At 66.4% G+C, this 14,985-nt stretch overlaps 1 protein-coding gene across 4 annotated transcripts; it reads left to right on the top strand.

Moving 5' to 3' along the window:
• Positions 1–254: 254 nt before the first annotated feature.
• SLC4A1 (solute carrier family 4 member 1 (Diego blood group)) lies at positions 255–14,782 on the top strand. 4 transcript variants are annotated; one of them, XM_074561710.1, is made up of 22 exons: positions 284–378; positions 3,164–3,243; positions 3,344–3,440; positions 4,457–4,526; positions 4,659–4,759; positions 5,972–6,045; positions 6,239–6,416; positions 6,493–6,628; positions 6,867–7,008; positions 7,614–7,689; positions 8,342–8,526; positions 9,177–9,387; positions 9,496–9,699; positions 9,920–10,068; positions 10,776–10,970; positions 11,734–11,901; positions 12,151–12,240; positions 12,357–12,523; positions 12,641–12,894; positions 12,981–13,150; positions 13,386–13,559; positions 13,937–14,782. In XM_074561710.1, exons 2-22 carry the CDS (start codon positions 3,226–3,228, stop codon positions 14,015–14,017), a joined length of 2,940 nt encoding a protein of 979 aa, XP_074417811.1. In that variant the 5' UTR covers positions 284–378; positions 3,164–3,225; the 3' UTR covers positions 14,018–14,782. The 4 variants fall into 4 exon arrangements, with proteins under 4 accessions (XP_074417813.1, XP_074417814.1, XP_074417812.1 ...); XM_074561711.1 differs by lacking the exon at positions 3,164–3,243 and having other exon boundaries at positions 269–378; XM_074561712.1 differs by lacking the exons at positions 4,457–4,526; positions 4,659–4,759 and having other exon boundaries at positions 255–378.
• The last annotated feature ends 203 nt before the right edge of the window (positions 14,783–14,985 follow it).

The raw sequence follows: 14,985 nt of genomic DNA, 5'->3' as shown, positions 1-14,985 counted from the left end.
GACAGCCAGAGGATTCCCGGGGATTCCCCGCAGGGAAACCCGGAGCCTCGTAAACAAGATAGTGGGGGGCACGGGGAGCACGGCATGGCCTAGCCGGGGCAGGGTGAGCGGCTGGGGAGGGCTGCGGGGCGAGGGCGGGCAGCGGGTGGGCAGCGGGCAGGGCGCAGCCCATCGCAAGATGTTGCACCCCGATAACCTTGTTTACGGGGGGCCCCAGGGGGAGAGAGGTGGGGGCCGGGTGAGCCCCAGGGGGGGGAGATTAGGGAGGGGAGCGTGACTCAGGGCATTTGGGCGCGCTCCCCCGCGCCGCGCGGCTCTTTCCCCGCGGGCAGCAGCAGGCAGAGCCCGGGCAGGGGCGTCGCGGAGGCACCCCCAGGGGTAGGTGCGGGGTCCCGGGGTGTTGCTGGGTGAGGGGAGCTGGGGGATGGGGGGGCGGGGGGCTGCGGGGCCAGGCGAGGCAGGGGCAGCACCCCTGGGTGCCCCTGGCGTAGGGTGGTGGCTGTGGGGCCGTCAGTGAGGTGTGCTGGGGTGGGAGGTGCTGTGACAGGTATGGGCTCCACGCTGAGCCACGATGGTACCTGCTGCGGGAGGGAGCTGAGCCACGCTGCGTGGATGGCGTGGGATGTACGGAATCCATACGGAGCCACGATGGGTACCTGCTGCATGAGGGATCCCAGCCACGCTGCGTGGATGGCGTGGGATGCACGGAATCCATACGGAGCCACGATGGGTACCTGCTGCATGAGGGATCCCAGCCACATTGCGCGGATGGCGTGGGATGCACGGAATCCATACGGAGCCACGATGGGTACCTGCTGCATGAGGGATCCCAGCCACGTTGCGTGGATGGCATGGGTTGTATGGAATCCATACTGAGCCATGATGGTACCTGCTGCCGGAGGGATCCCAGCCATGCTGCATGGATAGCATGGGATGTATGGGCTCTATATGGAGCCACGTTGGGTACCTGCTGCATGAGGGATCCCAGCCACACTGCGTGGATGGCGTGGGATGTATGGAGTCCATACTGAGTACCTGCTGCGGGAGGGAGGTCCTGTACTGAGCCACGCTGCATGGATGGTGTGGGAGTTACGGGCTCCATGCTGAACGCGTGCTATGTGTGCTTGGGGACCTATGGGCTCTATACTGAGCTGTGCTGGATATATGGCATAGGAGGCACGAGTCCAGTCCTGAGTCACGCTAGCCGCGTGGTGTGGGAGGTATGGGCTCCATACTGAGCCCGTTGGCTCTGTGGTGTAGGAGGCACGGGCTCTATACTGCGTACAGGTGTTGGATGGTGTGGGAGGTGTGGACTCCATACCATGCCCATGATGTGGGATGCATAGGCTCTATGCCGTGCCCGTGGGGTGGACGGTACGGGAGGAACGGGCTCTGCGCTGTGCACGGGAGGTGGCTGGGGCGGGAGGCGTGGGCTCTATGTTGCACACCCGGGGCGGGACGTATGGGCTCTATACGGTGCAAGGTGTCACCGGGACGGACTCGGCAGGTGCGGGCGACCCAGGCGCAGGGTGCCCGGTGCCCAGGGGGTCCCGCAGACCATCACCGCGGCCTCGGGCCCCGGGGCGGCAGCGGGGGGAGCGGGGCGGGGGCCGCCACCGGCGGGGCGTTATCAGCGGGGCGCAGCCCGCCGCACCGGGCTGATGCAAGAGCCGCCGGCGGAGCCGAGGGGGGCCGGGGGGGGCCCGGGCCGGGCCGGGGGGCCGGGGGCCGCCGGCGCTGCGGGGCCAGGCGGGGCAGGAAGGAGGAGGCCGGGTCCGGAGCCGGCCCCGGTTCCCGTGGCCCCGCCGCCGCTCCCGCGCCCCGTCGGGGATCCCGTGGCCCCAGCGGGGTCTCCGTGACAACCCCCCCCCCCGCCTCGGCTCCCGCGGGCCCCGGCCGGGAGCGGGCTCCTGCATCACCCGGGTGAGATCTGGGGGGGGCTGGTGTCCCGTCCCCCCCCACCAAAAACCCCCACGCCCTGACCTTGCAGCCCCCCCTCCCGCCTCCCGTGAGCCGCCCCCCGTGTGGGGTCCCTGGGTCGGGGTGGCGGGGGGCAGCCGGGGTCCCCGGCCCCCCAAGCTGAGGGGTCCCCACGGGGGGCTGGGGTGGGGAAGGGGCTGGGGGTCTCGGGGCAGGACCACCCCCCCGGGGACTCTGGGTTGTGGGGGGCAGATGGGGGGGGTCATGGGGGGTGAGGGGTTACGAGGAACGGGGGACCCGGACGCCCGGGTCCCTCCGGGGCTGCCCCGGGACCCGGCGGGGGGGGGAGAGCGGCTTGCGGGGGCAGGGCGCCCCCTGGCGGTTGTCCCCCGGCATGGCCCCGGGGCAGCTGCGGGGGGAGGTCGGGGGGGGCAGCGTGGGGGGGCACAGGGGGTGCAGAGGGGGGGTTGCAGGCACAGGCTGCACCTTCCCCCCTCCAGGCACCCACCCACCGCCCAGGGGGCTGCAGAGGCTTTGGGTGCTGTGCAGGGGGTGGGGTGGGCAGCAGGGTGCCCCCCCCCCCGGCTCTGTACCCTGGGTTGCTGCAGGGTGCTCCTGCCGTCCCGCTTTGAGAGGTCCCCATGAGCTCCGCTGTGCCTCAGTTTCCCCTTTCTCACCCCAGTGCTCTGCCGAGGGGCTGTGGGAGCTTGCTGGGGGCACGGGGTGCTGCAGTGTGGGACTCCAGCCCCTGTGCGTGGGTCTATATGGGACCCCACCTATGTACGTGCGTCTATACGGGATCCCACCCATGTGCGAGGGGTCGTGTGGGACCCAGCCCATGTCCCATAGGGGACCTGACCCTGGGTGTGGGTCCATAGGGCACCTGACCCCCAGGCGCAGGACATGGCAGGACCAGCTGGCATGCGTGGGCATGGGTGGGCCGGGGCGGGATGCCGCGTCCCTGGTGGGAAGCTGCCGGGGCTCTGCCGTCGCCTGACGTCGGTTCCCATCCCGGATGGCGGCAGGGCAGGGCATCGCTTCCCCGGGGACCCCTGGCCCTGGGACCTCCCGGCCTGCGGGGAGCAGGTTACACGGGTGGGGGCTGCGGGAACGGCCGCGGCGTCCAGCCCCAGCCCCATCCCAGGGGACAAACCCCACGTCTCCGGGGGCACTGAGCGCTGCCCAGACCTCTCCTAACATATTTTCTCTCCCTTTCCCCTCCGCGCCCGCCCTGACGCCGCAGAGCGCCGGGTTATGGTGCCGCCGGGCTGATTGCCGGGACGCAGCGAGGCAGCGGCGGGGGCCATGGAGGGGCCTGGCCAGGTAGGGAGACCCGGCCCCGAGCCCTGGCTCTGCTGCTGCGCCCCGGCCAGCTCCCACCCCCCATACGGCCCCGCTGAGCCCCCTTCTCTCTGTCCCACAGGAGGCCTACGAGGAGAGGATGAGGAGGAGCCTGGACCCCGAAGGCTACGAGGACCCTGGCATAAAAGGCTCCCACCTATCACTGGGGGAGATGAGCAGTGAGTGGCTCTCTCGGGTGCTGGGGGGCACTGGGCACGCGTGGGCATCAGCATTGCATGGGGGATGGCATTGCATGGGCACCGATGTCATACAGGTGACAGCATTGCAGAGGTGACGGCGTTGCATGGGTGACAGTGTTGCATGGGTGACAGCACCTCCTGGGCACTGGCGTCGCATGGAAACTGGCACCAGGGGGGTGCCAGCGTTGCAGGGACAGCAGTGGTTCAAGGTCGCATGTTGCATGGGTGCCAGAGTTTTGTGGGTGCCAGCTCTGCACGGGTACCAGCATGGCACAGGCTTGTTGCACGGGCACCAGCATGGCATGGGCACTGGCGTTGTGTAGGTGCCAGCACTGCATGGGCACCAGCGTTGCATGGGTGACAGCATTGCATGGGTGACAGTGTTGCATGGGTGACAGCATTGTATGGGCACCCATGTTGCATCGGCACCACATTGCATGGGTGCCAGCATGGCACAGATGTGCTGCATGGGCACCGGCGTTGCACAGATGCGTTGCACGAGTGCTAGTGTTGCATGGGCACCAGCATCGCGTGGGCGCCAGCATCGCATGGGCACCAACATTGCGTGGGTGCTGGCATTGCGTGGGTGCCAGCGTTGCACAGACGTGTTGCATGGGTGCCAGCATTGCACGGGCAGCGGGGCTCGCTCGGAGCCCGGGACGGTCAGGCAGGGACACGCAGCCCTCGGGATCCCGTCACCCACAGCCCTGAAGCCCGTGAGGTGCCACCTCCGGTGCAAGGGCTGCGGGTGTCTGAGCTTGGGGACACCCCAGGTCCTTGAGGCCATGACCAGAAGCCCCCTGGGAAGGGAGGTGAGGGGAGGTTGGGGGGGGTCTGTGTGCCCCGGAGCATCCCCTTGCCTGAAGCTTTGTTGATTCAGAGCTTCCACCCCAAGGGGGTGCTTGGGCTGTGCCAGCTCCTGACATCCAGACCCTCGGGTGCCCGTTGGAGGTGACACAGGTCGGGGGGGTAATGCTGCCGCCTGTTCTGCGCAGGGGCCGGCGCTGGCACCGGGTCCCCCTTGCACGCGTGGAGGGCCAGAGCCGAGGAGCTGACGCCCCTGCGGTGAGTCCCCAAAATCGGGGAGGGAGCTGCATGCTGTCTCCCCTGCCCGGCTGGCATTGGCAAGGGGGGGCTGCTGGCACCCGTGGGTGCCCGGCGCTGACCCCCCCCATCCCGGCGGTGTGTGTTTTGCAGCCAGTATTTGCCCAGCCGCCGGGGATGCTATGACGTGGATGGGAGGAGGCGCGCGGCCGGGGCCCCCCCGGGACAGGCGAGCCGCCGTGGCGGAGGGCAGCGTGAGTGACCGTGGGGGCACCGGGGGACAAAGCCCAGCCTCGGCGTTTCCCCCACCCCCCACCCCAGCCCTCCGTCGTGCCGCCCACCCTGGCATTGCCACCCCCAGCCCCGCGCTCCACGGGGTGACCGTCACCCGGGCGTCAGGGCACGCCGCGGGGTGACCGCTGCCGCTTGCCCGTAATTGCCCGCTGATTGAGGATAAATAAAGTCTTTGTTTGGGGTGAGGACAAGAACCACTTGGGGCTGAACGCTGGCTGGCGCCGGGCGGCTCGGTGGCAGCGGCAGCGGGCCCAGACGAGGACAAGCTCATGCCCACGTGCCACGGCCAACGCCGTCGGGGACACTGGGGACACACACACATGCACCCCATCCCCTCTTGCGTCGGCACAGCATCCTTCAGCCGGCAGAGCAGGATGTGGCTCATGCAGCATCCCCCCGCTGGGTGACCTGGCCGGGGGGCAGCGAGGGGACCGTGGTGGTCCCCAGCAGGGGCAGAGGGGGACGGGGTGAGCCTGTCCCCGCCACCGGGGCGGCCACGGGCGGGCGGGAGCCGCGCTGGTGTTTACTGTCAGCAAAGGCAAAGTGCTCCGGGATTTACGGTGCACACAGGGCGGCCGCGGGGCGTGGGGCTCGGCCCCCGCTTTATAGGGCTGGAGCTGCGGGGCCGTGGGGGGCGCAGGGGGGGCCGCAGGTAGGCAGGGGACGGGGACAACTCGAGCTCCTGGGGTCTGGCTGGCCGGGAATGTGCTGTCCCCATCCCCGTCTGAGGAGCAGCGCTTGGTGCTGGGGTGCTGTGCCGGTGGTGGGGCAGAGCGTGGCCACGAGCCCTGCCCCGGCGATGTCCCCAGACTGTCACCCTGCCCCGGGAGCTTGGATGCGGGGATGCGAGGGGACGGAGGTGGGCACCAGCGAGGCAGGGGGGTGATGGAGGGACACAGCCAGCAGACCCCAACTGGGTCTAAGGATGGGGGTTATAGAGGTGGGGACACATCCAGCAAACCCCAGCTGGGTCTGGGATGGGGCAATGGGTAGGGGACACGTACAGTGAGTCCCAGACAGGGCTGGGGTGGGGATGATGGAGCAAGGGACACGTCCAGGCAACCCCAACTGGGTCTGGGATGGGGGTGATGGGGGCAGATGCCTTCAACAGACCCTGGGAGGGTCCGGGCAGGGGCAGGGACCAGCTAACGTGGTGGTGGCTCCACTTGCAGCTCCGTCGGTGACCGATGTGGACCTGGAGGCAGGGGGGAGCAGGCGGCCTGTGTCCCAGCGGGACACCCATGAGGTGGGTGCTGCTCTGGTGACCCCCATTTCCGGGGGTGGACAGACTGTGGCCACCTGGGGACCAACCCCACGCCAGCCCCCGGGGACACCGGGGATGGGAGAGATGCTGGCACGGGCAACCACAGCTCTGGGGCTCCTGGGGGTCTCTGGTGTGGTGTGGGGGACCCTGACACGCCCCCGGGCTCTGTCTGCAGGGCTACGTGGAGCTGCACGAGCTGGTCATGGACATCACGAAGGAGCTGTGCTGGATGGAGGCCGGCCACTGGCTCAAGCTGGAGGAGGACTTCAAGGAGGCCGGGCACTGGGGCCAGCCCCATCTCTCCTTCCTGACGTACCGCAGCCTCCTGGAGATCCGGCGGGCTTTGGCCAAAGGTGGGGACACCGGCTGGAGCTGGGATGGCAGTGGGGACCCCGCGCTGGCCGGCTGGTGATGGTGCTGTCCCCGCAGGTGCTGTGCTCCTCGACGTGGCGGCCACCTCGTTGGCAGCCATTGCCAATGTCCTCATCGATCAGATGATCTACGAGGGGCAGATCAAGCCACAGGACCGAGATGACATCCTGAGGACGCTGCTGCTCCAGCACAAGTATGTCCAGGGCTGACAGCCCCATGGGGGTGGCACCCCGGTGTCCGGGCTGGATCCAGCCCCAGCGTGTCCCGCTGGAGCCTGGCACGGGGTGGAAAAGCCCCTCCGCGTTTTGGCTTTGCCTCCCAGCCCAGTGTGAGGATCCCCACGCACCCCCGGGGCTGGGGCCATCTTACGGGGTTTTGGGGAGGGGTCAGTGGCGCTGGCCCGTCTGACACCATCCCCCCGACTGCTCTAGGCACCCCAGCGAGGCCGAGTCGGTGCGGACCCTGCCACCGGCGCAGCTGCAGCGCTCGGGCACCAGCCGGGCAGAGACGGAGCAGCCGCTGCTGCGGGAGCAGCAGCCCCTGGAGATGCGCAGGCTGGCCGGGGCAGAGCAGGTGAGCGGGGACCGGGCGGCGGGCAGGGGGGCACTGGGGGGCAGGGGGACACTGGGGGGCAGGGGGACACTGGGGGGCAGGGGGCAGGGGGTGCTGGGTCCAGCCAGGGTGTGGGGAGGGCTGCTGGGAGACGCGCACACACACACACAGGTGTGTGCACTCACGCGTCGGCACACGCAAGCGCACACCAGCCAGGAGGTGTGCGGGGTCTCGCGCGTCCCCGGGGAGGGCGCGCAGCCGCTGGTGCACGCTTGCACACCCGTCCACACGCGCTCACAGGGGCCCGAGCAGGCAGACGGGCACAAACACGCCCCGAACTCCCACGCACACTGCTTTCTCTCGCCCTCACGCGTGTGTCCACCCATGCGCTTGCACACACACGCATGCACATCATGGGTGCACATACATGCGCACACACGCAAGCAGGCGAGGCGTTGCCGCGCATGGTGCAGAGTGGTAGTGAAGGAGCCGGGCTTACAGGGGGCAGAGGGGGACATACGGGGGACGGAGGGGGACGTGTAGGGACGGAGCGGGACACACTGGGGATGGAGGGGGCCATGCAGGGGACAGCCGGCTGACTCCTGCCATTCGTCTGCCCGCCGCAGAGCCCGAGCGGGGCCACCAAACCCCAGCTCCCCGAGAAGATCCCCGAGGATGCCGAGGCCACGCTGGTCCTCGTGGGTGAGTGGTGGGCGGGGAGGGGGGGTGCGGGGTCGGGGCGGCGGGTGCAGGGCCAGGGTGCGCAGCGGGAGCTTCGGTGTCTGCCTGCTCGCTCACTCGCTGCTTTTCTTGCGCCTTTTTTGACTCTCCCCATCCTCAGCTCTCGCCGCCGCCTGCTGCCGCTCAGCGCTGCTCTCTGGGTCCTGCGTCCCCTTGTCCCTTGTCCTCATGTTCCCTTTCTCCAGTCCCCTGTGCCCCTGTGTCCTCACTTCTCTCTGTCCCCTCTGTCCCTGTGTCCCCACGCTCTCCTGTCCCTGTGCTCCCACGCCCACCTGCCCCTGTGTCCCCGTGTCCCGGTGTCCGTATGCCCCCATGGTCGTGTATCCCTGTGTCTCTGTATCCTCATGTCTTTGTGTGTCCCATTCCCTTTGTCCCCCCATGTCCCCATGCCTCTGTGTCATCTTGTCTCCAAATAACTCTGTCCCTGTACCCGTGTCTCCTTGTCCCCATATCCCAATGTCCCCATGTTTCCATGTCCCCATGCTCCTGTGTCCCCATGTCTCCATATCCCCATGCTCGTGTCCCCATGTCTTCTGTGTCCTCATGTCTCTGAGTCCCTGTGTCCCTGTGCCCGTCCCCCCGTGACCCCCATCCCATCCCGTCCTCCCCCCAGGCTGCGCAGCCTTCCTGGAGCAGCCGACGCTGGCCTTCGTGCGCCTGAAGGCCGCGGTGACACTGGACGCCGTCCTTGAGGTGCCCCTGCCCGTCCGCTTCCTCTTCGTGGTCCTGGGCCCTGACACCCCCAATGTCAGCTACCACGAGATCGGCCGCGCCGTCGCCACCATGATGTCTGAGAGGGTACGGCTCGCCCGCCACCGCCACCGCCACCAGCACTGGCACTGCCATCACCACCAGCACTGCCGTCCAGGGTCACAGCACCCCTGAGCACCCCAAAGTCCCCAGCCCTGGGGCCGCACCCTCTAATAGGGGTCATCCACCCGTGCCATGTCCCTCTCTGTGCTTGTGTCCCTGTGTCCCCATGCACTCGTGTCCCCTTGGCCCCATGCACCTGTGTCCTCATCCCTCTGGGTCTCCATGTCCCCATGTCCCCATACACCCCCGTCCCCATGTCCCCATCTCCACGTGCACCCCTGTTCCCACACTCACTGTGTCCCTGTGGCCCCATGCTCCCATGTCCCCATGCCCCTGTGTCCCTATGTGCCCATGCCCCTGAGGTCCCCGTGTGTCCAAGCAACCGTGTCCCCATGCTCCTGTGGTCCTATGTCCCCCATGTCCCCATGTCACCCCTTATCCCCATGCCTCTGTGTCCCCACACCCTGTCCCCAAGCCCCTGTGTCCCCATGGCCCCCCTCATCCTCATGTCCCCCTGTCCCTATGTCCCCATGATGCCCCATCCCTGTGAAGATGCTCAGGGACCGGGCGGGTGCCCAGCAGCACCCGAGTGTGCCCAGAGACAGCTGAGCGCCTGTCCCCGGGCCACCCTGCAGGTCTTTCGCCGGGATGCCTACCTGGCCGAGGGCCGCCAGGACCTGCTGCGGGGGGTGGAGGACTTTCTGGAGGCCAGCATCGTCCTGCCGCCCACCGAGATCCCGAACGAGCAGCTCCTCCGCAGCCTGGTGCCGCTGCAGCACGAGCTGCTCCGCCGCCGCTACCAGCCCCCCGAGAAGGCGCCGGGCGAGGCTTTCCTGAAAGACCTGGGTACGGCGAGGACCACCTCAGCCCCTCCGGGATCCCCGGTCCCCGTGGCTGGCGGGACCCCCTCCTTGCATGCGGGGTCCCCCCATGGCCACCTGCTTGTGTCCCCAGGGCTGGAGGAGCCGGCGCCAGAGGACGACGACCCCCTGCGCAGGACAGGGAGACCTTTTGGGGGGCTGGTGCGGGACATCCGCCGCCGGTACCCCAAATATCTCAGCGACATCAAGGATGCTCTCAGCCCCCAGTGCCTGGCTGCCGTCATCTTCATCTACTTCGCGGCGCTGTCACCTGCTGTCACCTTTGGAGGCTTGCTAAGTAATGGGGGGGACAGGCTGGGGACATGTTGGGGGACAGGGGCGTTCCCCAGCTGGGCACAGGGCTGGGGGAGCAGGGTGCCACCGCCTGCAGCACCATCCCCTGGGGGTGCTCCTGGGGGGGCGATTGCACCCCCTAATCATGGTGCCGAGGAGTGTGGGATGGGGGGACACAGTGCTGTCATCCGCCCCGGCGCCCACCAGCTCTGCCCCTCCACCAGGTGAGAAGACCAAGGGCATGATGGGGGTCTCGGAGCTGCTCATCTCCACCTGCGTGCAGTGTGTCCTCTTCAGCATCTTCAGTGCCCAGCCCCTGCTCGTCGTCGGCTTCTCGGGGCCCCTCCTTGTCTTCGAGGAAGCCTTCTACTCGGTGGGTGCCACCCTGCACCCCTGGGTGCCCCCCGCCTGCTGCCAGTGGTCCCCACAGTGGGCTCCTGGGGCCACCAGCCTGGCAGAGGGATGGGGTGCTGGCAGGCGGGTGATGGCACAGGGTGCTGCCATGAGGGGATGTCATGTGGAGGGTGGCACAAGGAGGACGGCACGGGGGGGGTGCCACGTGCAGGATGGCACTGGTGGGATGGCACGTGGGTGATGCTGCGTGGGTGATGGCACATGGGTGACACTGCACGGTCGTGCAGGTGGAGCCATCTGAGTTGATGGCACAGGGGTGATACCACCTGAGGGATGGCACTTGTGGGATGTCACATGGGTGATGCCACAAGGGTGATGCCATGTGGGTGATGGCAGTCGGGTGATATCACGCAGGTAGAGCCATCTGGGTGGTGGCGCAGGGGTGATGCCAGGCGCATGACACCATGTGGGTGATGCCAAATTGCTGGCACCATGTGGGTGACACCACGCGGGCAATGCCAAGCAGGTGCTGCCATCGGGGTGATGCCAGGGGGGTGATGCCACAGGAGTCCTGCCACATTGGGGTACCACTATCCCCGTCCCAGCATCCCCCAGCCCCCGGGCAGGAGGTGCAGGGCCACCGTGGAACCCCGGGATCCAGCCCACCTGGGTGCCCATGCCGGGAGCTCCATGGGGCTGACGGGGCTGTGCCCTCTGTCTCCCCAGTTCTGCAGTGCCAATGGCATGGAGTACATCGTGGGCCGGGTCTGGATCGGCTTCTGGCTGATCCTGGTGGTGCTGGTGGTGGTGGCCTGCGAGGGCAGCGTCCTGGTGCGCTACCTGTCCCGCTACACCCAGGAGATCTTCTCCTTCCTCATCTCCCTCATCTTCATCTACGAGACCTTCTCCAAGCTCGTCACGGTGAGGGGCGCAGGGGTCCCGCAGTGGGGAAGGGGGTGGGGGCGGCTGCAGATAGTGGTCATCACCCGGGTTTCCATAGAAACAGTGGGAGCCAGGCGAGGGATGCAGGTGAGGGATGGAGCCCAAGTCCCAGCGTTTTCTCCCCCTTCCCAGGTATTTCCTGGCTCGTGCTTCTCTCCGCAGGGGGATTTTGGGGCTGGGAGGTGAAGCCCAGGCAGATGTCCCACCTGGGCTGCAGCAAACATGGTCCTTGCCCAGGAACTGCTCAGAGCGCCCCAATTTCTTCCCCCATGCCCTGGCCCAGACCCTTCCCTGGTGGCCAGGAGCAACGGGACGGTGTCACCCCACGCCCTGGGTGCCCACAGGGACGCCTCTGGTGCTGGAGAGGTGACAGGCAGGACACATGCCCCATCACACCCTGGAACCCTCCACCACACCGAGGTGCCCCCATGCGCCCCTCTACAAGCTCAGAACATCCCCAAACACCCTGGGTGACACATGGTGTGCAGCGGGGCCACACTCACCCGTCCCTGCTGTGCCACCCAGCCCCTGCTCCGGCCCCATTTCCAAGGGAACGTGGAGAAAACCAAACCTAAAAATCTCCCCCTGCTCACCATGTGCCAAGCTCCAGCCTCGCCGGTCACGCTGGCACGCACTCTGCACCCACGCACCCGCCGGGACGGTGCCACGGGGCTCCCAGCACAGCAGGAGGGGTGCAGGGGGGGTTCCTACCCTCCCTGACCCTCTCCCCTCCCCTCCCCAGATTTTCAAGGATCACCCGCTACAGCGGCATTACAACGTGAAGGCCGTCGTCGAGCCCAAGGTGCCGGAGCCCAACACGGCGTTGCTGTCCCTCGTCCTCATGGCCGGCACCTTCTTCCTGGCCTTCTTCCTCCGCAAGTTCAAGAACAGCGCTTTCCTGCCTGGCACGGTGAGGAGCGGGGGGGTCAGCGGTGTGTCCCCCACCCCACTGGACCTGGGGTCAGCACCGGGGGGGTGGGAAATGGGGGCTTGGCAGGTGCAATTTCCCCAAAGGGTCTGGCTGAGACCATGCAAACTCATTGCATGCTCCTCCAGAGGTCTTTGCTAGAGCCCGCTGCCGGTGGGGACACAGTGAGGGGGACCCCCTCGGCTGGGTGGGGACACAGGGGTGTTTAATGGGGTCACGGTGTCCCCACAGGTCCGACGCTTGATCGGGGACTTCGGGGTGCCCATTTCCATCTTCATCATGGCGCTGGTTGACTTCTTCATCAAGGACACGTACACGCAGGTCCGGGAGCAGCGGGAGGGCAGGGCTGGGGCGGTGACAGGTGTCCCCAACAAGGGGACATGGAACCAGGTGCCCCGTCCCCATCCCCTCACTCCCCTATTTCTGCTCCCATCCAGAAACTGAACGTCCCCAAAGGGCTGGAGGTCACCAACTCATCCGCCCGGGGCTGGTTTATCAACCCCATGGGGAATGACAACCCTTTCCCCATCTGGATGATGTTCGCCTCCGTGGTGCCCGCCCTCCTGGTCTTCATCCTCATCTTCCTCGAGACGCAGATCACCACGTGAGGACCTGGGGGGGGGGTGTGACAGGGAGGGCAGTGAGGACTGCGGTGTGCCTGGTGGGACAGGGGTGGAAGGGGACACCCCACCACCGACTCTTCCCTCTCTGTCCCTGGCAGCCTCATCGTCAGCAAGCCTGAGAGGAAGCTGGTGAAGGGCTCTGGCTTCCACCTGGACCTGCTGCTGATCGTGGCCATGGGGGGGCTGGCCGCCCTCTTCGGCATGCCCTGGCTCAGCGCCACCACCGTCCGCACCATCACCCACGCCAACGCCCTCACCGTCATGAGCAAGACCTCCGCTCCCGGCGAGAAGTCCCAGATCTTAGAGGTCAAGGAACAACGCATCAGCGGCTTGTTGGTGGCCGTGCTCATCGGTGAGCTGGGGAGGTGCCCCCCACCTGGGGTGGCGAGGGCTGGGTGCCCCCGACAGCTCTCCCTGACCTCTCCTTCTCCACTGCAGGCGTCTCCATCCTCATGGAGCCCATCCTGAAGTACATCCCTCTGGCCGTGCTCTTCGGCATCTTCCTCTACATGGGCGTCACCTCCCTCTTCGGCATCCAGCTCTTCGACCGCATCCTCCTCTTGCTGATGCCACCCAAGTACCACCCTGACGAGCCCTACGTCACCCGGGTGAGTGAGCCCTGTGTCACCCAGCTGGGTGGCTGTGGACTTGGGAGTGTCCTGGGCTGTGGCACCCCACAGTGCTGCCTGCTCTGGGCTCCCCAAAGAGCTTCCTCCTTCGGTGCTGACCTTCACTGGGCTCTTTGGGCCACCAGTTGTGCCACCCCCCAGCACCCAGCACCCTGGGAAGGTTTGGGGGTGCTGCACCCACCACCCTGACCCCACTGGGCTCCTCGTCCCGCAGGTGAAGACTTGGAGGATGCACCTGTTCACCTTCATCCAGATCATCGTCCTCGCGCTGCTGTGGGTGGTGAAGTCCACCCCGGCCTCGCTGGCGCTGCCCTTCGTCCTCATCCTCACCGTGCCCCTGCGGCGCTTCGTGCTGCCCAGGATCTTCCGGGACATCGAGCTCAAATGCGTATGTAGCCCCAGCATGGGATGGGAGCCACCACGGTGCTGTCCTTGTCCCTGTGCCTGTCCCTGTGTCCATCCCCATCCCTGTCCCCATCCCTGTTCCCAGACCCATCCCTGTCCCCATCCCCACCTCTGTGCCTGTCCCCAACCTCATCCCTGCCCCTGTTCCATAGCCATCCCAGCCCCCATCCCTGTCCCCATCCCCATCTCTGTCCCTATCCTTGTTCCCATCCTCATCCCTCTCCCCATCCCCATCCTCCTTTCCATCCCTGTCCCCATCACTGTCCCTGCTCCCATCCTCACCCTTGTCCCTGTCCCTGTCCCCATCCCTGTCCCTCTCCCCATCCCCATCCCACCTAACGCCCCCTCCCGTCCCTCCAGCTGGACGCGGACGACGCAGTGGTGACCTTCGAAGAGGCGGAGGGCACGGATGTGTACAACGAGGTGCAGATGCCCAGCTAAGGGCTCACTGCCGCCCACCTCCCCAGGACTGCCCCGCGCCCCCCCGGCCCCCCCATCCACCCGCTTGTAGCTCCACTGCTGCCATCCCGGGGTGCTGGGTGACGGAGGGGGACTTGGGGACACAGCCCAGAGCCCCGGTCCCCACCTGTGCACCCTGTGAATGGAGCCTTTTTATTTTTTTTCCCCCTTTTTTTTTCCCCATTTTTTTAACATTTTGGATGGTGTGAGCTCACCCGCACTTTGCTACCTGCTGGGGAAGAGGCTGCCCGGGCTGGGGGGGTCCCATGGGCTGTCCCCGACTTTGGCAGGGTGGGATGGCCCATGCCCTGTGTCACCATCGGGTCCCCAAGGCCACCGCCGGGCTGTGACCGGGCACGGAGCCGGAGGAAGACACCCGAGCTCGGAGCAGGGAGGAAGGCAGGGAAGGGACAACACGGGATGGGGACAGAGTGGGATGGGGTCCCCTCACTCCCCCCAACCCCGCTGCCTCCCCCGGGGTGCCCCCCCCCGCCCGCCCAGCCCCTCTTCCCCAGACGAACTTCCAGTGCTAACGAGCACTCGTGGCCACTCACAGCATCTCCCGGGGTCGGGATGTAAATAGCCCAGCGAGGGGATTTATATATTTGCAATGAAGATAATCGCGCTAAAAACGCAAAAAAAAAAAAAAAAAAAAAAAAAAATTTACGCCGATGCTTCCACAGGTAGGATTCGCACAAAACCAAAAAAAAAAAAAAACCAAAACCAAAACAAAACCCAAACCAAAAAGCACCTTAAAAAAGAAAAAAAATGAGAAAAAAAAAAGAATAATAGCAGCTGCAAGGAGTGATCTGTATATGTGATGCTAGCGACTGGGGGAGTTTGTAATTTATTTCTAAAGGCTGATTGTGCTCCCGCCCGCGGCCGGGGCCGTGTGCGTGTGTGTGTATATACTAGAGAGAAATTATATAAAAATTTACAATTTTTCTAGA

The sequence above is a fragment of the Larus michahellis genome, chromosome 18 (assembly GCF_964199755.1).
Source record: "Larus michahellis chromosome 18, bLarMic1.1, whole genome shotgun sequence".
NCBI lineage: Eukaryota > Metazoa > Chordata > Aves > Charadriiformes > Laridae > Larus > Larus michahellis.
This window is presented reverse-complemented; position numbering and strand designations above follow the sequence as displayed.

What these genes read in the sequence shown, in the direction of transcription:
- SLC4A1 (XM_074561710.1), top strand. An exon ending in CCGCCGTGGCGGAGGGCAGC is followed by an intron (nt 4,760 to 5,971) that starts GTGAGTGACCGT and finishes CTCCACTTGCAG; the next exon opens with CTCCGTCGGTGACCGATGTG. An exon ending in CCCAGCGGGACACCCATGAG is followed by an intron (nt 6,046 to 6,238) that starts GTGGGTGCTGCT and finishes CTCTGTCTGCAG; the next exon opens with GGCTACGTGGAGCTGCACGA.